This window comes from Cervus canadensis, chromosome 28 (assembly GCF_019320065.1).
Source record: "Cervus canadensis isolate Bull #8, Minnesota chromosome 28, ASM1932006v1, whole genome shotgun sequence".
Lineage (NCBI taxonomy): Eukaryota > Metazoa > Chordata > Mammalia > Artiodactyla > Cervidae > Cervus > Cervus canadensis.
In genome coordinates, this window is record NC_057413.1 from 34,934,917 (window position 1) to 34,962,046 (window position 27,130).

The window sequence follows — 27,130 nt, forward strand, 5'->3', positions numbered from 1 at the left end:
GTTTATTCCTGTAGCATAAAAATCCATGCTTTTTTATTCAACGAACTCTTGGAAATTTTCTGCCTCCTGCTGGTTGTGGAAGCGTTTTCACAGCAAAAAGTTGTTGAGATGATTGAAGAAAGTGGTAGTTGGTTGGTGAGACATCAGGTGAATATGGTGGATGAGGCAAAACTTTGTAGCCCAATTAGTTCAACTTCTGAAGTGTTGGCTGTGCAATGTGTAGTCCAATGTTGTCATGGACAAGAACTGGCCCCCTTTCTGTTGACCAATGCTGGTGATAGGCACTGCAGTGTTCGGTGCATCTCATCAATTTGCTAAGCATACTTCTCAGATGGAAGGTTTCACCGGGATTCAGAAAGTTGTAGTGGATCAGACTGGAGGCAGACCACCAAATAGTGATCAAGACCTTTTTTGGTGCAAGTTTGACTTTGGGAAGTGCTTTGGAGCTGCTTCTCAGCCCAACCACTGAGCTGGTTGTCACTGGTTGTCATAAAAATCCACTTTTCATCGCATGTTATAATCCAAGCAAGAAGTGATTTGTTGTTATTGCATAGAATAAGAGAAAACACTTCAAAACAACAGTCTTTTTTATTTGGTCAGCTCACGAGGCACCCACTTTATTGAGCTTTTTCACCTCTCCAATTTGCTTCAAAAACTGAATGACAGTTCAAAAAATGTCAATGTTGAGCTCTTCAGCAACCTCTTGTGTAGCTGTAAGAGGATCAGCTTCAATAAGGGCTCTCAGTTGGTCACTGTCAACTTCCGATGGCTGGCCACTACGCTCCTCATGTTCGAGGCTCTGTTCTTCTTTGCAAAACTTCTTGAATCAGCACTGCACTAAACGTTCGTTAGCAGTTCCTGGGCCAAATGCATTGTTGATGTTGCGAGTTGTCTCTGCTGCTTAATAACCCATTTTGAACTCAAGTAAGAAAATCACTTGAATTTGCTTTTAGTCTAATATCATTTTCCACAGTCTAAAATACATATAAAATAAACAATAAGATATCAGGAAAAAAACAGCAAAAAATGTACATTAAAATGATGCATAACATAACCACACTTATTTAAGAATGTATTTCAATATCAAATGGCAAAGTTCAACAATGCAAAACTGCAATTACTTTTGCACCAACCTAATGACAATTAACACTTATTAACCACTTACCATGTGCCAGACACTATTCTAAAAGCATCTTAGATCTAATTCTCTTAATAACTCTGTAAGATGGGTACCAGTATTGTTGCCATTTTATAATGGGAAAACTGAGGCACAGGAAGTTCAAATAAATTGCACAAGGGCAGACAGCAATGCCAGGATTTAAACTCTCATTCTCTAGCCTGATCCTAGGACTCATGCACTTAACCGGTACACCACACTGTATCTTAAAAAGGTTTTTATATGCTTAAAAAGAAGTCACAAAGCCACAAATGCTAGATTTGCAAGAAACAGACCAGGATACTGAATGACCTTGTTAGCAATGTAACAGGATCTTCTGTCAGCACAGGTAAGAGAGGGACACGGAGATTCAAGATTGTAATCCGAAAAGAAATCAGCTACACAACGCTGTTCTAAGTATAGCCATAGAGTACTAATTCTCCAAAGATGCTAATGTGCACTGTATAGCTATTCCTACACATGTTAGGGGTATATCCCCTCTTGGGAGTCATTTTAACTCTTGGAATATCAATAAGCAAACCTGGTAACTGGTCAACTAGTCAAGCACAATACACTATCTCTGAAAGTGATTTATTCAGTGAAGATTTTAATAGATTTTATTTTTTTAAAAACATTTCCATCATAAAAGATGGACAATCCACTTTAATAGTGAGATACCAAAAATCAAAAGGCCTAGAAGAGCTGGAAGATATTTTCTACTATATTTTGTAGTCACAGTTAACACCTACTACAATTCTTCAATAATTAGTTTTATTATCTTTCTTTCTAGGTAGTTTGTTTTGTTTTTGTTTTCTGTCCTCTATCAATAATTTTTTAATAAGTTATATATAAGGAGAATGAAATTTTCAAAAAATCATGAATGGATAGCAAGCAAGGAGCTAAAGAACCTGTGTGAGTCAATTTCTCTCTTAGAAAGAAGTCTAGAAAAATGTATTCTTTAAAATTGGGTAAACAAGAATTTCAAAGTTATAAAAAACTTTCTCCAACAACAAGGTAAAATCTTTAATACAATGAATGAACGTTTGCATAGGTAAAAGCTGAAACTACGCTTGAGAAAAACCCTTGTTGTCACAGCAACTACTCTGAACTCATCACAAAAGCAGTGAGCATCACTGAGGAAATGGGTAGAAAAAGAGGATAGCTTGATAACCACTCCTCTCTGAGACTTTCCCCATACACACACACACTTTATGTAATTTGGGGAAAGAAGCTTCCTTAAAAATGAATAGTGTCTCTGCCAGGAAAGAAATAATCTTTAAAAAAAAAAAAATCACTAATGTATGAAGCATTTTAAACATACAATTAGAATACTATGCTCTAGTTTAATTGGTATTACATTATAAAGTATTAATAAAAGTCTCCAAATAAAGGTACTTCTAAAATTAAAGATTAAGGTATTTTACATTAGATTAGGAGATACTAAAACAAAGGCGACAGAAATATGTAAATTCCTTTATAATAACCAACGGAACAAGGAAGCAAAAATATACATGGTAAAATTATGCTGTGATTTGTATTTCCATTTTTTAACTCCCAATAGGAAGTTTTTTCACTCAACTGCCAACATTTTACTCCCAATAGACATTTGGCAGTATTGGGAGAGTTCTCTAAGGTAATTTCATTTGGCAACCTTCTAAAAATCAAGTCAAAGCTTGAAAACATTTATATCATGCAAGATTCTAAATCAGGCTTCATCTTCCACTGCCCTAATTCAATAATCAAAGGAAGAGGCTGAAGTGAAGGTGGTCTGGCTCTACTGTGTAGAAAATAACCTTTCAACAGCTTGTATCTACAGAAGCCCTGATAAACTGTGATAAAGTAACCAGAAACTTATATAATCCCATGAGTTTAAATTCCCAAAATAAAGCCCACTCAAGTCTATTTTTTCTTTTTCTTTTTTTTGGTCTGTATACATATATGATCAAAATCCAACAAACAAAAACAGATATAAAAAGCCATCATGAACTACTACTAAATCCATTAAGCTATGCAGATTTCATGCTGAACTTGTATCCAATTATGTATCTTTTGATTATATAAGTGTCTATTTAACTTTCTTACAAACAATTCTATAATCTGGTAAAACATCAATGAAAGCAGCCACAAAAAAAAAAGAAAGAAAGAAAGCAAGCAAGCAGCCACATACCCTGAATGCCCTATTCTTTTCTTCTTTCTGCTGTTTCTCCACTTCAACATGGCGGGCTAGGCGTGCCAGAGTCAAGGCGACCTTATCCTTCTGATGGTCAATATGGTCTTTATGCTTATCCTATAATTGAAAACAATTTTCATTCTTTTTAGGTAACAAAATTAGCTTTGGGATTACATATATCCATTTACCAAAGAGTTACTATACTAAAGAACCATTTACGGAAATTCCCTGGCAGACCAATGGTTAAGACTCTGTGCTTCCACTTTAGGGGGCATGGGTTTGATTCCCAGTCAGGAAGCTAAGATTCCGCATGCCATGTAATACAGCCAAAAAAAATAAAAAGAACCACTTACTTTTTTAAATTTAATTTTTATTTTATATTGGGGCACAGGTGATTTACAATGTTGGGTTAGGTTCAGGTATACAACAAAGTGATTCATTTACACATATGCATATATCCATTCTTTTCAGATTCTTTTTCCATATAGGTTGTTATAGAATATTGAGTTCCCTGTGTTAGACAGCAGGTCCTTGTTGACTAAGGAACTATTTACTTTTAATATTATCAAATTTCTAAGAACTTGTCTTGTTTATGTTTAAATTGTGGTAGTCTGCAGGACAGCTAATCACCCACCAGACCTTTGATTTTCACGAAGTTACATAACCTATCAATCATCCTTATATCCTTTTCTTTTTAGGTTTATTCATTTATCTTTTGGCTGCAGTGGGTCTTTGTTGCTCGCATGGGCTCTCTCTAGCTGCAGCAAGTGGGGGCTACTCTTACTGAGGATAGGCTCTAAGGCGAGAGGGCTTCAGCAGTTGCAGCACACGGCCTCCACAGTTGCAGCTCGTGGACTCTAGAGTGTGGGCCACAGTAGTTGTAGCCCATGGGCTTAGTTGCTCTGTGCCATGTGGGATCTTCCCAGAACGGTGACCCTTGCATTCCAAGGTGGATTCTTTAACCACTGAACTACTAGAGAAGTTCCATCTTTATTTCCTTTATAACCATCTGGATACTGAAAAGTTTGGCTCTGCTTTGCTCTGAGCCTGTAAGGTAATCTTGAGCCATTAGTCCACCCACTAAAAGGTCTGACAGCGTACACACTCTTGGCTCTGGATTTTCAGCAAGCCCTGGACAGTATGTATATAAGAGAAATTATTGATTAAAAAGAAATGATCTAATTTCTGTTTTCTGGCCCAACATACAAGGAAGAACCTTAGAAGTCGCCCCTCAATTATAACAAATAAAAAGGTTGAATGAACTGTGAAGTCAGCTGAATGGAGCAGAAACCCATGCATGGAAACCTCAGAGGGATCAGTGCTGGTTGGGAACCCGGACTGGAACTGACCAGGTGCTGGGAGCTCAGTGTGGACAAGTTTTAACCAGACTTAAATGCCAGGGGATCTCAGTCATGGGAGGACCTGACCCTCTTGTGAGGTCCTTCAGAAGCTTTACTGGGTTCTCAGTGATGACTGAAGAAAAATCCCATCATGTTTCCAGTAGGGGGGAGAAAAAAGCGAGTGTTTTGAAATATGTCAGAGCATTAAGTTCTTACTGACGTGTCACCTTCAGAGAAACTACTTCATGAGAAGCTACAACCTGAGAGACAGGAAGCAGCCCCCCTCCCAGGAGAGTGGAAGGCCTGGGAAGCCCCGACACGGCTCCAGTCCAGGGAAACAAGCTCCCCAAGGCGGCGGCCAGTCACACAGAGCACCAGCCTTCTGTCACTGCAGTGCCTCTACCCGGGACAGCATGGCCACTTTCCACAGGAAAACCACAAGGAGGCCAAAGGGCAGAAGTACAGTTTGAAGAGCAAGCAAAGAATGGCAGAGCTGGTACAGATGTTGGAATTATCAGACCAGGAATTTAAAACTACCAAGATTACTATGCTGAGAGCCTTAATGGAAAAAGCAGGCAACATGCAAGAACAGATGTGTAATGTAAGAGAGATGGAAATCCTAAAAGAGGACCAAAAAGAAATCAGACATCAAAACACCACAACACAAGTGAATAATGCCTTTGATGGCTCACCACAGAATCCACACCACAAAAGAAAAAAATCTCTGAGCCTGAGAGTATGTCAACAGAAACTTCCAAAACTAGAAGACAGAGGGAAAAAGACTGAAAAAGAAAAAAAACATATATAAGAACCATTGGGCTTCCCTGGTGGCTCAGATGGTAAAGAATCCACCTGCAATGCGGGAGACCTGGGTTTGATCCCTGGGTTGGGAAGATCACCTGGAGGAGGGCATGGCAACCCACTCCAGTATGCTTGCCTGCAGAATCCCCACGGACAGAGGAGCCTGGCAGACTACTGTCCATGGGGTCACAAACAGTCGGACATGCCTGAGCGACACAGTCCACGGGGTGGCAAAGAGGTGGACACAACGGAGCAACTGAGCAGAGCACGCAGGAGAACTGTTAGGAGAGATGCAGCCAATGCCTCTGTAGCGGGAAGGCCAGGGGAAAGAGAGAGGACAGAGGAGACACCTGACGCAATCACAACCAAGAATCTCCCCAAGTTAACAGCAGGCACCAAATCAAAGACCAAGGGAGAAATAAAACCTTTCTCTGCAGATGACGTGTTTTTCCTAAGAAAACGACATGCAAATAAACCAAACAGTAGTTAGGGGTGAAGTAACCTGTGTAATGAGACATTTACAGCAGTTTTACTCATAACCTTAGAAGCAACCGAGCACCTTCAGTAGGTAAAGGGATAACTGTGCATATCCAGATGATGGAATATTATTCACTGCTAAAAAGAAATGAATACTCATTGGAAGGACTGATGCTGAAGCTCCAATACTTTGGCTTCCTGATGCAAAGAGCTGACTCATTAGAAAAGATACTGATGCTGGGAAAGACTGAAGGCCAGAGAAGGGGACGACAGAGGACAGTGGCCTCACCATCACTGGTTGGATGGCATCACCAACTCAATGGACACGAGTTTGAGCAAGCTCCAAGAGATGGTGAAGGACAGGGAAGCCTGGCATGCTACAGTCCGTGGAGTCGCAAACAGTGGAACATAACTGAGCGACTGAACAACAAAAAAGAAATGAGCTACCAAACCTTTAAAAGACATGGAAGAATACCTAAATACATATTCCTAAATGAAAGTAGCCAATCTGGAAACACTACATACTATATGGTTCCAACTATATGGCATCCTGGAAAAGGCAAATTTATAGTGACAATTAAAAAAAAAAAAATCAGTGGTTGCCAGGGGAAGGTTGAGAGGGAGGGATGAATTGGCAGAGTACAGAGGATTTTTAGGGTAGAAAATCTATTCAGTATGACACTATACAGGTAGGTATCTTACTACATTTGTTCAAACTCATAGAACATATAACTCCAAGAGTGAACCCTAATGTAAACTATGGACTTTGGGTGATAATGTGTCAACAAAAGGCTCACTGATTATTTCAAATGTACCACTATGTTGGGGGAAGTTGATAGTGAGAGAAGCTATACATTGTGGGCAGAGGTATATGGGAAATCTCTTCCTCTTTTTTTGCTGTGAATCTAAAATAAAAGTTTTCTTAAAAAATAAACTCTATTAAAAATATTTTCTACCAGAAAGACTGGTTTAGTAAGATATTAATTATACACATACAAACCAAAGTTTATCTAAAGTGGGATAGAGTTGCTTCAACCAAATCAAGCAGCAGGTGTGATTTTGGAAGCACACAGGAGTTCCACTGAAGTGAGCACATATAACAAGATCAATTGGGATTTTTGTGAAGGCTACATTTTTGCAGTAAAGAATGTTCACAGGACCACTCTGGGTGGAAGTAGTCCCACTTGGCCATACCACAGCACCAGACAGTAGCCGGCATCCTACCAACTTCAAAATGTCCTTTTACAAGTCAGAGGACAATGCAGGGGGTGTGGGTTGGATCTCTCTCTGGTCACAGAGCTAAGATCCCACAGGCCTCACAGCCAAAAACCCAAAACATAAACAACAGAAGCAATACTGTAACAAATTCAATAAAGACTATAAAAATGGTCCACGTTTAAAAAAAAAATCTTCAAAAAAAGAAAGCAAGCAGAAAGGCAGATCTGGGAATAGCATAATCTGTTGGGAGTAGATGAAAAGAAATGGCAGCTAGGGAAAGTACGAACTTCAACTTTGAAATCTTTGCATTTAAAACTGATAAAACAGAAGTACTTTAAACAGGAATGTTTTCTCTTTAAGGGAAAAGAAATAAACCACGTGCAGCAGGGTGATATTCATTTGATACTTTTCTACCACAAACTTGGGTTTGGGGATCAAGGTTTTTGGTTAAAGCCAGGCATGAGTGGGTCATCTACGAATACCCACTCTCTCCGGAAAGCCAAGTCCCAGGGATTTCCATGCTTAGTGATCCAAGACGAGGGCTGGCCTCAGATCTCACTGAATCCCACTCTTCTGTGCTTCTGGGAGAACCACCAGCAGTTGAGGGAACGCTGATATTAAAATGCATGCTAGGAATTCACCCATGAGGTCAGAGAAGGCCTTATTTGGGACAGAAGTTTAACAGGTAATCCAAAGGTTCAATAGGTTCAGAAGTAAATTTTAAACGATCAGAACTCAGGGGGAAAAACTTACTGCAGGCCACCTTGTTGCTGACACAACTGTAGAACCAAAGCTTCAGTATCATCAGGCACATGAGCAGAAACTGAACTAATTTCAGGCTAGATGAAAATGTCTTAAATGTTTCCTGTAGAACTAAGATGAATAGGGACTAACAAACTCTTCAGTTTGGGAATTCCCACCATTCCATTAGGGCCACAATGCTTGCAATTTAAGGTGAACTCACAAAATTCCAGGACTCTTCTTAGGCTAGATTTGGCAGTCTCCCCAAAATCCTATAGTCTGAAAAAGTGTTTAGGTCCTTGGAGATTTTTCTAAGAAAGGTCAGGCTTTCAGATATATAACTTCTCAAACTAGAAATGGAACTGGCTCTGGTATGAACAATGTGCTTTACGTTTCATTTAGAAGGTTATTCACAGCTGTAGATCCTCAGTCATCCTTCTTGAAGCACTTGCTGTGATTACCCCGGGTTAACTTCTATATTAAATACTACTACAGAGTAACATCGGAGAAGGCAATGGCACCCCACTCCAGTACTCTTGCCTGGAAAATCCCATGGACAGAGAGGCCTGGTGGGCTACAGTCCATGGGGTCGCTAATAGTTGGACACAACTGAGCTACTTCACTTTCACTTTTCACTTTCATGCATTGGAGAAGGAAATGGCAACCCACTCCAGTGTTCTAGCCTGGAGAATCCCAGGGACGGGGGAGCCTGGTGGGCTGCCATCTATGGGGTTGCACAGAGTCGGACACGACTGAAGTGACTTAGCAGCAGCAGCAGCACAGAGTAACATTAGAGTCCACAATGATAGCAAATTATCTGCCAGAAAGTGTATCCATTGTGTTATCTGGGGGGAGATGCACAGGAAAGCAAAGTACTATGAAATACACTGGGGAGGGAGGGTCTCTATATGCTTGTATCTAAATATATATATTTTTGGCTGTGCCACACGGCACACAGGATCTGTTTCTAGGGATGGAACCCGTGCCCCTGAAGTGGTAGCGGGGCATCTTAACCTTATTGGACCACCAGGAAAGTCCCTGTTTGTCAATACCTTACATCTGAGTCAGTTTTTCTTCCATACCCACCCTGTCCCACTGGGGAAGCTGTGTAGGGTCCTAACAGAATTAAAAAGAAAGTTGTAACACCAGGAAAAGCAGATTCTAGTTAGTCCCTATGAAAAATTTTCTTAAACTAAAATGGTTTTAAAAAGTGAGAACCAGAGGTATGATTCCAATGACATAGTCTGACATACAAATCCGTGGAGGAGTTGGAAGGTTACAGAATGAGGGTCACACTGGGGAAGAGAGCAGACTGCCGCAGAACCTTGGAAGCCAGGTTCCCGCGGCCTTCCCCTGCAGCCCGTCTGCGCTCACCCCCGGACACTAGGAGCTCTCTTACACACAAAGCAAATCTGAATTGTGTCTTAGAAATGGCAGCAGACTAAGGATACTGGTTAAATCTGAGCGAATATATCCACAAAAGATAAGCCTATACAGGAGACAGTAAGCAAGAATTCCTCTGCTCTAGAGGATAATGTTTATCTTTTGATGGAGTTTAGCTACCGTCAAAATTCCAAGTCTAAAAACATATAGCCTGGGCAGGACAGGAAGAGGGCTTTCTCCTGATGTCTGATCTGCAGTAGTGGGGTTCAGTGGTGGGGCTCCTAACTCGGGCAGGGGCGAGGGAGGGAGCAAAGCCTGACGGCGGGGTCCCTCACTCTGCCACGTCCCTCCTCTCTGGCTAACAGTACAGGGGCTTCCCAGGCGCCACAGTGATAAAGGGGCAGTGCAGGAGGCGCAAGAGACACAGGCTGGGCCCTGGGCCCAGAAGGTACCCTGGAGTAGGAAATGGCAATCTGCATCAATCTTCTTGCCTAAAAAATTCCATGGGCAGAGGAGCTTGGTAAGCTACAGTCTATGCGGTCGCAAAGAGTTGGACAGGACTGAGCACATTTTGTCAAGTAAAGGCATTTTCAAAAGGGAACTGTTAGGGGAAGCACACTGATTGAAACCACCCACCCTGGCCAGGCACCATAGTAACCATTTGCATGAGTTGTTTTATGACAGGAGATCCTGATAAGGAATAGGGAACTAATAAGCCACCACCAACCGGAAGAGTTCGGGAAAGGTCGAGAGGAGACCCTGCCTGTCCGTCCACTTCCCAGAATCCCTCTCGCTAGCATCCATCTTGGCTGAGCGATGCGTGCGCCACCAGGAAAGACTCTGAATTAGAATGATTGGCCAAAGACTACCCGGAAACTAATCCCATCACCATAAAACCCAAGACTGCGAGCCACGAGGCAGAGCAGTTCTCCTGGGTTCCCTTACCTACTGCTCTCCACCTGGGTGCCCTTTCCCAATAAAATCTCTTGCTTTGTCAGCATGTGTCTCCTCGGACAATTCATTTCCGAGTGTTAGACAAGAGCCCAGTTTCGGGCCCTGGAAGGGGTCCCCCTTCCTGCAACAGAACCAGTATCAATTTGTGTCTTTATTTCATAAGAATGAAGACACAAATTCAAGCTAATACTTCAAAACCTCCCTTAGAAGTCTCCTTATTGAATAAACTGAGCCTTGTAAAAAACTAGCTACATTGTCCTGATCTTTCTTTTTGCTACAGATGAATACACTACTTCAAACTTGAAATCAGTTCAGCTGAACTTGGAATCAGTTCTGACCATGAAATCATAACTTTTATGAACTTAGCTCATAAAAGATCATCAAGAATCATGTCCAATGAGAATTCCACTATTTAGGCAAAAATTTTACCAAAGAAATTAATGCTTTCATATACTAATCAGTTTAATGAGCTAACAAAAATTCCCTGGTAACTTAAAATTTCTAGCATTGCTATGAAATTGTGACCTGCTATATGAACCATAAAATGCATACAAAATCATTAAATAGGCAAATGACATGGCACAAAAATCCCACTTTTCCATGGAAGCTATATGTATTTCAATGTCTTTCTTTCTTATCATTTGTATTTGTTTGAAAATGAAAATGATCCTATTTTTTATAAAAATACTTAGACACAACCAAATCTAAAAAGCTAAAAATCAAAATGTTAACATTATTTATTTCTGTCTAGAGGGACTTTTTCCTTTTCTAAACTGTTTTCAAATATTTCTACATCAGAATATGCAATAAAATTGTTAATGTAATGAACAACACTGTATAAAGACAAAAAGTGTTGAAGATCTCAACCTTCTGTTTGGAAATGCAATGCATACATGCTAAGTCGTTTCAGTCGTGTCCAACTCTGTGCGACCCTGTGGTCAGCGGCCCACCAGGCTCCTCTCTCCACAGGATTCTCTAGGCAAGAGTACTGGTGTGGGTGGCCATTTCCTCCCCCATGGGAAATGCAATGGATTTGGTTTAAATCACTACTTTTTACCTTTAAAAATCTAAGTTTAACATCTACCCTTCACAAAAGCAGGTGGAAATTTTGTCTCTAAAAGGAACATAATCTTCTTAGTAAATAGGATTTAACTTTTTCACCCGGGGTTTCATCTCTAGAAGTACAATGACTGCATTACATTATTGCCCAAACGTAACAAAAACAGACATTAATCAGGAATTAGGGCAAGTCATTCTCAGTTCAATAGGCTGAACAGAATTCCTGAAATAATGCCTTACTTCACACAAACTCCAGTTTCAAAGCCTGCTTCTCATTGATCAGTCCTTCAAAGTTTGGGTCCGTGGTTTGGTCTCATGAGCTTTATACTCCCAGAGTAAGTTCTGTTTACCAGAATCCCCTTGTACCTAGCTTGTACCTGAAGCTATACTCCCAAATAACATCTTGAAAAGCAACAATTTTTCTCAAGAATGTTATATTTAAATACACACAGAGCAGAAGAAATAAACACAGCAAAGCAGTACAATATTTATTTACCAACTCCAGCAGCAAAGCTTTAAACCCAAGAAACAATCCTGTTGTACAAAGCAACTTCCTTCCCACCCCCAAACTATTGTTTACAAAGTACATGGAACATACGTCTTATATGAATAAGTTTTAAAACACACATACAGATACGCCATATTCTGTAAAGTACTACTCGGTGAAGAAGGCCAGTACGATCAAACCTGTTCAATAAGCTTCTTCCTACCTTGTCTTTTGGTTAACACCAGTATCTGTATTTATAAAATTCCCCTCCCAGGAAGAATGACAGATTCTCTTTTGATACAGGACCCACCCCCCAATACCCCCCCCCCCCAAACCACCTCGGAACCTAGGAGAATTTTTAAGTATCTCCTACTATGAAGTTATAACAAAGCAAAAGGGAGTTAACAATGCTTCAATCCTGAGGGCCACTGCTCTACCTCTGGCGCTGGACTGAAAAGGAAGAACTGAGGAGAGAGAAAAGGTCAAAGGGGCAACCAGAACAGGGAAAGAAATTCAAAGCAGAGGAAAAGACAAAAAGGAAGCTGACAGTGTCCTTCAGGTACTGCTGGAGATGCCAGCGGCACAGGCTTCAGGCCCTGCTTCAACACAACACCTCAAACCTCCAATGAGGCTACATTCTGAAGAAGCACGCTCCCTCTCCCCGAGTGCGCCCTGAGGTCGTCTGCAGGCCTGGGCCCAGGGAGCGAGCCACAGCGGGACCGCGGCCCCCGGCTGGCCCCGCAGGCGCAAGGACGCGGCGGCCTGCGCGGGGGCGGCTCCCGGCTCACCCCCGCCGCTGCTCGCCGTCAGCGCCCCAGCGCTCCTGGGCGAATGCTGCGCTGTCTGAGAGCCTCCCTTCGGCTCCGTCTAGGGGAGAAAAGGAATTAAATGTCCATAGTGACAAACTTCTAGACAGACTACCTCGATGACCTTATTAAGTAACAGCTGTACATCTTAGCACACTTTGAACAGGTGAGAACCAGTACAGTCTCATGGGGAATGGATCCTTCCTTCAACCCGATCTCCCCCAGCTGTGCCTATGAGGGCGGCTCTCCGCGGCTCTGCCGGCAGACTCCGTGTCCCCACACTGCCACACAACTGGCGCCCTCCCCTGGCGCCTGGCTCCTGCTCCTCCACTGGCCCCACTCTCTTCCCTAGTCCCGTTCCAGCCGCAGCTCGAGCATCGGGTAAAGAAAAGCTTCCGTGAGCCCTCCGACAGCCCTCTCTTTTGCCCCAACCTCACCACAGGCCTTCCTCTAACAGGACAATTACATTGTGTTGGCATTTCCTTCTCTTCTGAAGAGAATATACCATTTCTTATTAATTCACAGTATCCACAGACCTTCCTCAGGGTCTGCCTGCATATAGCAGGTATTGAAGATGTTTCACAAATAAAAAGATTGTTTCCATCAGAGACACAAGAAGACAAAATACCATCCATCAAAAACTGTATACATATACCTACACATCCTAGCTCTTCATTCTACATTCTTTTTAATTTTTTTCTTATTGTTGATTATGAGCATTTCTTAGCTTGCACTTAAAAGACTGTTTTACTTTAAAATACATCTCTCAATACCTTAATCCACTGTTGGACTTGTATAATATGCAGCTTAATATTTCAGCCTTAAAAAAACCATAAAAAGGGGAACATGATGTGCTGACATGAACTATAATATACTATTAAATACACTTTCAAGAGAATCTGTATCAATACCATCCCACAGTTATGAGAAATCTATAAATGTGGGCAAAAACAGTATAAGCACTAAAGAAAGGCAATTTGTATCAGGTTGTGAAGTTTCCAAAGTACTTCCAGGCATTATTATCTCATTTGAGAGTAGGAAAACTGAGTCTCAGAGAATAAGTGACTTGCTAATATTCACATCAAGGTCTCTGGAATTCAAATACTACGTGCTTAACATCATTCCACCTTCTTTCATTAAGCCAATATCCTCAAGACACCAGTTTTTAAAAAATTTAAGTGTGTATCTGAGACAAAATGAGTATAACAAAGGTATAACAAAGAAAAAAACACCATCAAGAACCATGGCGGAGATGATCAGTGCTGAAAATGAATGGGATACAAATAAGGAATCCAGGAAACAGAAGACAACACATCCAGAACCATCCCAGTCCAGCGCAGCAAAACCTCAGTGTGAGCATGACTGTCCACTATGGCTAAGATTTCTGATCAGGTAAATGAAATAACCAGGAATTACTTAATGAAGATATCAAGTACAGCCATAAACACAAAATTCAGGGAAGAAGAAGGCTAGTTATTTGACAAATTAGCTTCTCAGGGAGGTTAAGGCTTTAAGTGGCACCCTGAAAACAAACGGAAGCCACCGAGTACAATGCTGAGTTGAGACTTGAAGGAACAGAGCGGAAATTCGAAGCTCAGCTCCACCACTTGAGCAAATTGTTTAATATAAGTTCCACTTCCTCATCTGCAAAATAAGGGTGTATTTCTGCCTCAAGAGGCCCCCATGGCCAGCACAGTGCCTGGTATACAGAAGCTCTGCTGACAGAGGTTCCCCCTCTACTTCCTTCCCAGGCAGGAAGACAACACTTTAGACCCAATACTATCAAGGAGCTTCCAACATCTGTCAAATACAACTTTTGTCAAAAGTTAAAGAAAACAGGGGCTGTTAGAAGCCATTAGACAAAGCAACACACACACAGCTGTGCTAATAATCTAAATGAGACTACTCACAAATTCTCTGTGTTCTACGTGAGGCAGGAGGGAATGGGCTACACACTTGCAAGCAAGCAGCTTACCGTGATTCAATGTTGTTGTTTTTTTAATGGAACTGAAAATTTAAAGTTTCGTGACTTGGAAAATGTCTTTTTCCCCGTCACCCACACCACTGTTGCCTCACTAAATAAAAGCAGTATAGATAAACTGGATCTCAAACATAATTCTTTTAACACGTCAAGGAAGTGTGAAATACAGACATTACAGATAAATGCAAGAATTAACAAGAGGTCTAACTGTAGCCCTTAAAACTGAATGCTGTGATAGAGCCACTTTTATGGGTAATGAAAGAAAACAGAAACCACAGGATAGCTCATGGGAAAAAAATAGCTATGAAATTCTTACAAAGGGACCACCAACAGAACCTACAAGATAACACTTGAAGCATTTAAGGTCAAAGAATTTTTTTAAATTGCCAGATACAATGCATTTACAATAACTGCTACCAAGAAACATACTACTCAGGAATATCAGAAAACACAATGCAACTTGAGAGATCTCCAAAGTCCTAAAAGAAACTACAGACAACCTGAGAACTCGTACTGAATTGACAAGGCATCAGAAAATCCAACAAATCATTTGAAATAAACAGCCACCATGACAAAACCAGTCAAGCGTCTACGACCGAGAGAAAACTGATTAAGATACGGTATTAAATATGTCAGGGCTTCCCTGTTGGTGCAGCGGTAAAGAATCCACCTGCCAATGCAGGAGTCGCAGGTTTAGCCCATGGGTCGGGAAGATCCCCTGGAGAAGGAAACGGCCTGGACAGAGGATCCCCATGGACAGAGGAGCCTGGCGGGCTACAGTCCATGGGGCTGCAAACAGTTGGACACTGTGACTCATGTGTGAGAGCTGTACTGTAAGTTCACGGTGATGAACTTAAAATTTCTGTTAAGAGAGAAAAGATGCAACTGACCACAAACTACGTATGGCAATACATGTGTGTGAAGACTATACAAAAATGAGAAAACAGTACTGTCAGGAAATAAGAAGGCATTAAAAACTGAGGAAGTTCAATAGCCACAGAGTAGTATGAGACTGAATTGGCTACTTTTTTTTTAAAAAAAGGACATTTTTAAGAGAGAACTAGAAAACCTTTCAAATAACGCTGAAGGCATTGCATTTAAACATACAAAACCACATGAAAATCCTGGTTAGTATAGACTGGCAGAATAAAAAATATAATGTACATCAAGAGATTAAGGAAGATCAGACATCCTTTTAAGAAGAGGTTTACATAAAGGGGAAGAAAAGATCAATACAAAGAATAACTGAGATGCTAACCACAAAAGGACATGTTTGACCTGTGATCACTTCCAGATATATCCTACCAGAAACTAACATAATCTCCAGTAATATCTCAATGGCACCAAACACTACTACAAAAAAGGTTTTCATTCCTATAAAGTCAAGCAGACGAAAAGAATAGTAGAAAAATACCACCCCACTAATCAATACAAGAAAAAAAAGACTTAATAAAACAATATTCTCAGCACTCATCCAGGAGGAGAAACTCCACAACATATTTTAACAGTTTACAAAACTAGTTATATCTGGAAAAACAATTAAGTGGGTAATTACAGGCAGGAGAGGCATATAGATCTGACAGTCAATTATGGGACTAGCCACTAACACTAAGAATGGCAAATTTCAATAGATAAGGAAACCTGAACAGTGCAAGTCTGGGCAAAACACGCCTCATGCTATTAAAAAAAAAAAACAAAAGTTTTCCGTTATTGCAGTCTTTAAACTATTCCTGCAAAGATCTAATCCTTAATTTCTAACCTTCACCAGAATCCCAGTCAATTAAGTGTATCCTCAAGAATACTGAATGTGGCATTTAACTTTGTTCATCCATGTCATTTAATTCTGTATCCAAGTTTATAGCTAGAAGAGATTCTGGACTGTGCCAATTCCAACCTCCTGTTTACAGTACCTGAGAGGTTATCCTGGATGGAGCAGGCCTTTAAGGACATTATCAATCAGGACACTTAGGTATCATTCAGTAAGTTATTAGTATAATGGTAATGTAACGTGATGTAATATACTAAATAGTACCCAAGTAGCCTGAGTTTATGCTCTCCTCAAAGTATCATTTTGAGGGCTAGGTAAAGAGATGTAATTATGCATAAAGAAGCTGTCACACAGTAAATAATAATAATAATAAGTTTAAATGCAATTACATTGATAAGCTGTTACACAGTCTGAAAAAAAAAAAAGATAAAGTGTCAACAAATATACTGCATTTTCCAAATATCTTTGTTTCTTATTACCAAGTAACACACCCACTTACAAATGAGCTGTGTTACTATGGCTATGAACAAGGTTAGACATAAGACAAAAGCTTCAATCAGAAACCTAGAACCTAGAGACAGAAAACAAAGCTGCCTCAATGCCCAGGAAACTGAGCCAATCACTAATAACTGAAACAGCTACTGCCAAGTTATTTAAATAAAGGCGGGGGGACATACTCTATTAAGTCCTTCTGAAATGGATCAACAGTGCTATAATGAAAATAAAGTAACATTCAGAAGGAGAGTACCCTTAGATAGTGCAATTGTACAGATGAGGCATAAACTACAAGATAAAAAAAATCACTATACAGAATTCACATAAATATTACCAGCAACATATGCAAGACATTAAAATGTTGTTTTAAACAATAGTGTAAAATTTAAAAAGGCACTTCATATAACAATGAATGGAAACAGTATTTCTGTGTACACACAGTAAACACGAGAAATCTTAGTTTCCACAAACATTTTACGTCTAGTCAAACAATGACATTTTAAAGAAGGATCATTAGATGCATCCCTTTCAGGAACACCACATCACTCAACCTGTGATGACTGAGAGGCCTCCTAGAAAACCCAGCGTCGTTCAAACATCAGAGGCTGGCCTGATGGAGGATCCTGGCTTTGCACATGGCAGACATGACCTGAAAACCTGTTATCTGACTAATTATGAGTTCCAAACACTACTGCGGCTGTTTCCCTTAGACCAAGTCCCCATTTTTAGTTTTATAACACCATCATCATTCAAGTATGCCAGAGAGAGACTTTAAAATAGCAATAATAAAAAAACAGGTTAAGGATATTGTTTCTTCTGCAGGCAATCGCATCCCCTACAACTAAACCTGCTCCCACTCTACTGCGTTCTGCTCCACCCCCATGCAATGGCCGCATCCTTCACAAGTCAGCTACCTGACCATGATGATTTCTCAGTACTTTTTCATTTTTAGGGAAGACCTATGGAGGTCCTTGGGCATATCAATCAGAATGGGAAAGAAATGCTACTAATCGTGTTGCTCTGGAGCAACAAAGGTAACGCAGAAGGAAGACAAAAGAAACGCTGCTCTACGAACAATGAGGAAAGGAGGAATACATCAAAGTGAACACAGTTAACTCTGCTCCAAGGTACACTTAAACTGGTTACAATGGTAAATTTTACATTGTGGCTTTTTTTAAACACGATTCAAAGTAAAAAGTTTCAAAGCAAGAGCAGGTTAGGTGAAAATGCCAGAGCCGTCTCAGAGAGTCAGGTCTTCTAGCATCATTAATTCTGGTTTGAATTTTGGAAAATAAGAGTTCTCAAAAACCATGAAGTTTGTGACCCAGCACCTAATTCAGGGAAGGGACAGAAAGAAATGGAGAAGCGGGAGCAATGTGATGAAGCCTCAGCTAACTGGGAACGCCTCGGGCAGCCATCCTGGAGTGGCAAGGTCTCTTGTCTCTCTCAAGTTCCCACAGCTCCCCTTTCACAGAAGAAACTAGAAGGTCACGGCAAGGGCACGTGAGGCCACTGAGCTAGTGGGCCAAACATCGTGAACTATTATCATCTTCGTGTGATTTCTCAGGCCTTTGTTTCTTTCAGCCGTTTATCAGTGCTCTTCTAGGGTTCAGTTTGAAAGACAGCTTCTTTGAGCACGGGCCTCAAACAGCATTAGTAAAACTTTGTGAAAAGTACAGAAAAATTAAAGGTAAATGTTAACTCTAGATATGCCCTGACCAAATTTGCCAAGAGGAGACTATCAAGACTGCAACTTAAGCTTCAACTACCAATAGGACAAACAGAGTCAATTATAAATTATCCCTGAAATTATCTGACAAAATAAAGTAGCTTCCAAGTAGGGATATATGCATCTTTGACCGCTACAGCATACACAAGGAAAGGAAGAAAGGCAGACAAAAAGCATGCTGAATGTGGTTATGACAAGGAGAGAGGATGGCCTTCCAATAAGCCATTAAAAAGTGGAACACCAGGAAAACATCAGTCATCACTATGCAGGCAAGAAACAGAAACCACATAAATGTGAAAACAGTGTCAGAGTCCACTAACAGTAGACCCAAAATACTATGGTCAAGCAGATGGGAAAAAATGCAGATGTTTAACAAACCAAGACATTACAAAATTATCAGTCTGTTGATAAAATTTTTTTCTATTTGGCCAAGCAAATAATACTGGATGACGTATTCAGACCCCTCCAATTTGGCATCTTCTCCATCTCTGAAGTCACGCTGTGAAGACAAGGGTCTAAGGGCTGGGACACCACACAGCCACTGCCTCAAGATAAAAATACCACAGGATGGTTAGCTTAGGTATCTGCTGCCAGTTCCAGTCTGATGGAGAAACAGTACCTCAAAGAGCTGGGAACAAAATTGTAAGTTGTCTCTCATGGTAGAGTGTGACTAGGTTGACGGACTAACAAACCAAGAACACATCACTGAAGTCTTGACTTCAGACTTTCAAGAAATCGCTAATGGAATCTAGAAAGGGAAGTGTGTGGAATGTACTCTTTACTACATCCACAGTTACACTCTGAATCTGAAGGATTTCTCAGTAAAATCTAGACTGATAGCATCCCCTTATTACAATCAGAGGACCAGACTGTCAGGCATGTTTGGATTCTTGCTCTTTCAAGAGTTCATATTTTGCATGCCGAGACGGTGTAAAATCCTTGATTTCCAGGGCACTAATGTGCAATCTCTCTTTTTTTTCTTTGTATTTAGAGCTTGATGAATCATCAAGCTCAAAGTTTAGAAAGCAGTCAAGGTCATCTTGGTGAAATGTCCAGATTATCCTGGGAGAACAGCATGACCAGGTCTCACAGCCTGTTGATGCTTGACAGACTTGGGAGTGACAACTGCAGAGAATTCTCTGTGTAGCTCTGGGCGATGAAGACAGTTACTGTGAAAGTTTCCACAGAGATATCACAGGAAAGTCTTCTACCAGCTGGTGCCCACAGCTGTTCTAGGATATCCAGCCACACCACTGGTAGGGACTGGATTTGGCAAATTTTTATTTGAATTCCAGTTCTTGACATATAGCTTCAAGGCTGATTCTGGAGTCTTACAGAGATTTGACAGTAGTAGGGACATTTGGTGAGCTGACCACCCTGATACAGAGAGATTAAAACAGATTTGTCGTTTTGTGGACAAAAAGATCTTTTGTGAAGATCCGACAAATGGAAGCCTAAACAAGGAAGCACTGATGACCTAAAAATGAAGGATCTGCCTCTGCTGTTAGAGATAATAGTAGATTATTTCCAGATCCAAAATCTGCTTGCTGTCAATTTATCAGTGAGAGTTTTCTGAGGGGGAAGAAATCTTTATATTTTTCCTTAATCATAAAAGGATTTGGATTCCTGAGGACCCACCTCTAGACTTATTTTGGACTAGAAATAATGTGCAAACCTTTGTTTAATCCAACTGAAAGTCTCTACTGCTCACATGGCCAAGAAAGCATGAGTCTCTGTATTATCTACTTCATTCCCGGAGTCTAGAACTCGATGTCAGCTGTGGTCGTCCCAGACACGTGTCGTTTCCTGTGGGGGAGGGAGCATCGTGCGTGGCTGCACTGCAGACTGTGAACGGGGCACTAATTCTTGTACCCGTGGCGTTCTGGAGAGTCTCCCCTCTTTCTGTATCTATAGGGGTGGTTTCGAGGTTTGTACCAGTCCCCTCTGGAGTATCCTCGGCTGTGGTAATGTGCTTTCTGGTCATGACTATAGAAGTATCGATGCTGGTTATAGTATTTACTGTGGTCTTTATAGTCATTTTCTTTCACACTGTTTTCTTCTGCAACAACAGCATTCACATCTTGTCCAAAGAGGCAAGTGCCATCAAAGGGCAAGTGTGAGATCTTCTCCTGGGTCTTCTTTGTGAGGGATGTGAGCCGAAGCCAAGCCTGCCTCCTGTAGTCTACTGCCATCGCCATGACTCTGACCACAGAGTCCATTATGTCCCTGGTAGTACACAGCTGCCAAAGGCCTGCATCCATGCCATCAGATATGATACACCGTGCCTTTCCACGATCAAACTCAGGGTCATGGACCAGGTCCTCCATGTCTTCCCAGAGTTTACGCTGATACTGCGTCATGTAGGCCATGTAGCTGGCAGCTCGGGCCGCGATGGAAGCAGCGTGGTAGAACCTGCAGCCCATGGCCTCCATCTCCTTTGAGGTGGGGTCCAGGGGCGACGTGGCGCCTCCTCTTCTGCTGTGCTCTAGTGCTGCGACGATGGGGCCCCCCGCTGGGGGATGTGGCTGGAAAGGAGAGGTGTCCTTGGCCACAGGATACACCCTGTGTCCCATGAAAGAAGAAGGATGGCAATCAGCAGGGTCTTTAAAAACCTCCGCTGTGGCAATTCTCAGAAGAGGATGCAATGGAGGGACCAAGCGCTTCTTGGAGGTCACACAATCAGGCTTCCCCTCGCACAGTTCTGCTTCTGACTGCAAGGTGACTCTCTTGATAACACCTCTCTGCTCCATTCTTTTCAACAGCCCTGTGAAGCTGGACTGACTGGGGTCAGCTGGCTGCCCTTTGTCGTCGGCCGAGGGGGACTTGCACTCAGTCTCTTCTTCGACGGAGGATAAGTGTTCTTCTCTGGAGGTGGAGATGTCCCAAGGAACCGAGGAGGCCTCACCTGTCCGGGAATGATGAAATCGGAAGCAGCTCCTGGACTGCAGGTCACGTATCACTCGGGACATCTCAGCCACCTGTGTCTGGAGATAGAGGAGGGCATCCCGCCCGTGCTGGGAAGCCGGAGACTCTACGGGCAAACCCTCCTTGACCTCTGAGGAGGCCAAAGACTCTTGGGGGACCAGGAGTGGAGATGGAGGCAGAATCTGGTAATTCTGTGACGGCTCAAGTGTCTCTGTCTCAGAGATCTTAATACCTGAATTACTGTGATCATTTCTCTGGGTCTCCAATGGGTTCTCAACGGAAGAAGGGTGAGAAACCATCCTTTGAGGACTGCTGGCGCAGCGCCCAGAGGAGGAACTGCTGTCTCCACTGGGAGGAGGAGCACTGCAGCCAGAGCACATTTCTGGGCGACGACTCTCTGAGGATGGCACCTTAGACTCGGGCATTCTCTGGGTTATCCACGTGAACAAGAGAACCAAGGAAGAAAGAAAATATGCTTTTAATATGTTAACTTTCAAGTGCAGAGATGCATGTCCAGTAAGTAGCACTCAACTTTTAAAATTATTATAATTAACAATGAAACATACAATTCACTTCAGGTCAGCAAGGGGATCACAGAAGTCAAATCCACAAGTTTCATTACCCCAAGGGCCCAATACCAACTACTGGCATTAATCTGGCACTCTGTCTATGAAAAAAGAGCAAAAACAAGCCCAGTTCAAGGGGCGCCATCCTAGCCTGCTGCTTATTTCCATGTTAGAATAAGAGGTAACAAGACTACTGATGAAAATAGTTTTTTTAAAAGTCCCACTGAACAAGTGTAGGGCAACAAGTAGAAGTTAATAATGGCAGAGAGAACATGGGAAAGTTCCACTGAAAAGTCCCCCCATTGCAGAGACACTTTGAGGTCCCTTTAAAAATTCTCATTCACTGACCATAAATAATGAAATTTTCCAGGTGGGCCGTTCTCCTCTACAGTTTGTAGTTTTCAGCAGCTTTGTAACCTTATTGCATCCTCACAACAACCCTGTGAGGTAGGTTATTGTTCTTATGTGATAAAGAAACTAAAGTTAAAAGGCTACTGATCCAAATTCACAGAATAGTAAGGAGGTAATCGGGAACTAAAACCTAGGTATTTTGATTGTGAGTCCAAGTCCCAATCCCTTATATATCATAGGCCACCCTGAACACACAGCCAGGAGTCCTCTAATCCATCAAGAAAACAGTTCAATAATAGAAATTCAGGCTAAGACAAATGCAAGACAAGACTGATACAGACAGCTCAGTTACTTTGGTTCTCAGAATAAGGGAAGGATTAGTTTAAGGGTCAAACACACAACCAGAAAAACCATAGTTCAGAGAAAACCCCAAATATGAGGGGGAGAGGTGGTTAGAGGGACAACACCTGAATGACCCAGCAGCCTTCCCCACTCTCCATTTCTAAAAGAGCTTCTCACAGACTTTCTTCCAAACAGAATAAATTTTCTGTGGCCACGTGGTTCTGGAAGAAAAGGATCTAGTTCTATAGGGCACCTGAGCAAAGCCAGGAAAGGAAAAGGGTGCCCAAAAGCTTGCAGTTTTATTCCATTTCCCTTTCATCAGATACCACCTTCAAGGCCTAGGACCTTCCTGTGTCATGTAATGCTCTCACATCTCGCTCAAAGTAGAGGAACAAAGCAGGAAGCAGACCTTCCAGGCCAAGTTCTCCCTGGACTGCCTCTCAGGGCTATTCCAACAGAAGTGGGCCATCTCCTAAAGCGCCATAGCACCTGAACACTGACCTGACGACCCCCTTTTACAGGACATCTGTGAACTGCGAGAAGTGCAGAAACACAAGTCAAATGTACTCACCTCACGTTGAGAGGTGCTAGGCTCGTCATCATCACTGCTGACCAGGTCGATGTATTCCAGAACAGGCCTCAGTGGTCCTTCCTAGAAGAGAACCAACAAATTAACAAGTCATGCAGAGCTACTCAAGCTAAATCTGCATTTAAGGCAATCCTTTTTGTTGATGCTGGGACTGACTGGTGAGAACTCTTCTGAACAGGAAACGTTATGGGTGGTACAAAATAATCACAACAAATGCAGAGGAAAATCCTCAGAGTCCATGACTAATAAATGATAAAACCTGAAAGAGCCAAAGCCAGGAAGGGTACTGGGACTGTGCTGACTCCTTGCGGAGAGGATTAGTAACACGAGAACGGTGCTGCAAGGGCACAGACACTATAAGCCAATGCTTTTCAGATGAGATGGGGATCTTTGACTAGAAGCTGGGCTGTATCTCAGACTCCTACAGTCACACATCAAACCTGCTTCTCCTTCATCTTTTCTTTCCATCCACTCTGACTCTACCATAGACCAAGTCTTGAATACTAAACTTTAAAAGCCTAGATCTTATTCTACAGGCAAAAGGCGGGAATAACATCAATCACACAGAGAAGTATGGCAGCAAGAAAAGCAGGAGCAGGATAATTTATCAGTCCACAACATAATAATGCAAAACTAAATAGCAGACATGGCAAAAATAACGGAAGGGCTTTTTTTGTGGCTCAGACGGTAAAGAATCTGCCCACAATGCAGGAGACCCAGGTTCAATCCCTGGGTCAAGAAGAACCCTTGGAGAAGGAAATGGCAATCCACTCCAGTATTCTTGTCTAGAGAACTGCATGGACAGAGGGGCCTGGCAGGCTACAGTCCATGGGCTCGCAAGAGTTGGACAGGACTGAGTGACTACACTTTCACTTTCATGGTGCAGATACAAAAGTGAGACAGAAACAAACACCAACAAATGGTCAACTATGAAAGCAGAAATCAGAGCTGTCTCTAAGATTTCAAGCTTGGATGACTAAACAACAGTCACATAAAAGGTACAAATCTGGAATATGGAGATGGAAGGCTGGCATTCTTCTGGCCATAATGGGCTGATGTACAACTGACAGAGGTAACTGGCAGACAGCTGGAAATGCAGGCCAGTAATCTGGGTAGAGGAACATTACTGAAAATGCAGACTTGAAAGCTGCTCCCCTAGAAAATTATTAACTCTAGAACTAAACTGGAACTATGATATTACCAATGAGAGCAAAGAGGACAAAGAAGAAATTTGAGGAGGTTCTTGAGGAAATGATGGAATTTTAAGATTTAAGAAGAGCTAAGTAAGTAATCAGAGATCTAGGAAGAATCAGGAATGCACAAATCCAAAGAACCTAAAGATAGAGAAAACCTCGATGAAAAGATATCAGTGCAAATGTGGCCAAAAACACTGAGCACCAAAAAAAAAAAAAAAGCCACAGAGTTTAGCAACAAGGAGATTTTAAAATGTCTTTGAGAGCAACTTTCAAGAAAGTAGTGAGAGTACAAGTCAGACTACAACAATAAGCAGAAAATGAGGAGCAAAGGCCCAGAGTGATTATTCTGTCAAACATTCTGTGCTGGAAAAGAGAAAGGCGTGCAGGGGAGAGTGGGGCTGGGGAAAGACTCCTCAAGCCGGGGGAGGCGGCTGCTGGGAAGCCCAAGTGAGGTGTCCAGTGGGAAACTAACAGAAAAAGACCCGGGGTCAGGAGACAGAGGATAACATCTAGGTAAAGATCCTCTCTCTGAGACATGGCATCCAGGCCTACAGACAGCTTGCTTCTCTCCCAGGCATCCATCCCTCCCCAAGCAGGAGAGTGCATTCCCTGCAGGGGGGGTAAAAGTGAAAGTGAGAAGTCGCTCAGTCGTGTCCAATCTTTGCAACCCCATGCACTATACAGTCCATGGAATTCTCCAGGCCAGAACACTGGAGTGGGCAGCCTTTCCCTTCTCCAGCGGACCTTCCCAACCCAGGGATCGAACCCAGATCTCCTGCATTGCAGGCGGATTCTTTACCAGCTGAGCCACAAGGGAAGTCCACAGAGCGGTGATTCAGCCACTAAGATAAAACCACACAGCAAAATTGGGCAGGGGTCACATGATAAAGTAATCAGGATCTCTGCCTAAACTGTAAAAATGGACATTTAAAAAAAGAGGGTAAGAAGAATGTTCTCCTCTGTGGCATCACAGAGGTGAATCACCTACTTTAAGACCCAAACCTGCCACTTGTTGTAAGACTGTCAAAGTCATACAGTCAAGCCAAGAAGGTAGTGGAAGAGAAAAACTATAATAGCTTGCTCTCCTCAAGAAATGTACATTAGGAACTTTATTACATGCCCACTGGGACAGCACACCAAGGAAGTCCCTGAGCTACCAGAAGCCAGGAACACAGAGGCTGGGGCAGAGCTTCCACCGAGAGAGAGCAGGCAGAGAAAAAAGGGCGATGACAGGCTAACAGGGTGCAAAGCATGAAGGGACAGGCAGAAAACACCACCATCGGGAAAACGGTCACAAATGATGAAAAAGCAGCTGCAGAAACAGAAGGAAAGGCAGGAATAAGGAGAGATGAGAGCAGCAGCAATGTCCCCCTGGGGTCAGTCACAACACTAACAGAAGCCCGCTCCTGAGCTACTCAGCGACGATGACTTAGGGTTCCCAGCAGAATAAAACAATCAGGACTGAGGCCCATAAATGAGAAAAAGCAGGCGTCATTTATTCATTCACTCAGAGTGTGACAGAGTTATTAGTGACAGAAGGGTAGAAGAAGACAGCATGTGTTTGAGACCCAAAAGGCAGAGGCTGAGTGGAAGAAACAGAAGACAACCATCCCAAGGAAAATACTACTTACAAACACTCTACACTCCAGCTAATTTTTACAGTCGATATGGACAAGCTTCCACCATAATGAACCTAAGGAATCAAAACCCTTTGGCACTCCATTTATTTCACTCTAATTGGGAACATCTGTCACTAAGCCCCATACAGGCAATGGTGCTAAACTTTTCACGTATACTGTTCCATTCAATCCCCCATTACTTGACTTGTATACCATGTAACGAAGGAGAAAACTAAGTGAGGCCCACCTGGTTCTGTTATCACAACGCTGGCTGTGTGGTCACACTAATTCTGAGCCAGTCCAAAGTATACACACTACTTTTAAATCAATACTTACTTCCCAAGTTTCTAAGATAAGCTACTTTTTCCTTTAATATGAGGAAAAAGACTACCTGCTCTTGTTCCCAACTGTGAATAACGCATAAAACTGACCAAAACATAAGTTATTAGTTCTCCCCAAACAGTAATGTTTATAATACCAATATTAAGAAAAGGTAATTTCTTATTATGTTTACAATGGCTGCTTATATCAAAAAGTATAAACGCATGTGGTTCTCCAATCACAAAGTATTTTTTTTCTTAAATTTGTTCCATCTATCAACTCCCTCCATATGAGTAACAAAGTCAAAGAATTCTATTCCAAGGCCAAACAATTTAGGGGCAGAAGCACAGGCAGAAGCAAAACAGTTGAGGAACACGGTTTAATATTCTACGGTTTAAAAAATATTTTTAGAGAAATAAAAAGCTTTCATCTTTAATTTGTTTTCTATTTCTTTAATTTCGTACCTGTATGAGATGATGTTGCTGTTTAGTCGCTAAGTCCTGTCCAACTCTTTTGCAAGCTCCTGACTGTAGCCCACCAGACTCCTCTGTCCATGGGATTTCCCAGGCGAGAATCCTGGAGTGGGTTGCCATTTCCTTCTCCAACAAAGCTTTCATCTTGTTATTAGAAAACTCATCTCATACAAAACCAAGACA

At 42.0% G+C, this 27,130-nt stretch overlaps 1 protein-coding gene across 13 annotated transcripts in view; it reads right to left on the bottom strand.

The window, feature by feature from the left end:
* Positions 1–27,130, bottom strand: part of ZNF451 (zinc finger protein 451) — a 128,100-nt gene that overhangs the window by 66,211 nt on the left and 34,759 nt on the right. For 12 of the 13 annotated variants that reach the window (XM_043450397.1, XM_043450400.1, XM_043450396.1 and 9 more), the window contains 2 exons: positions 23,321–23,401; positions 3,324–3,443 (listed from right to left, as the gene is read on the bottom strand). In XM_043450397.1, coding sequence (XP_043306332.1) covers positions 3,324–3,443; positions 23,321–23,401 — 201 coding nt within the window. Of the gene's footprint in view, positions 1–3,323; positions 3,444–11,762; positions 21,919–23,320; positions 23,402–27,130 lie in introns of those variants that run through there. The other variant, XM_043450409.1, reaches the window with a different exon arrangement.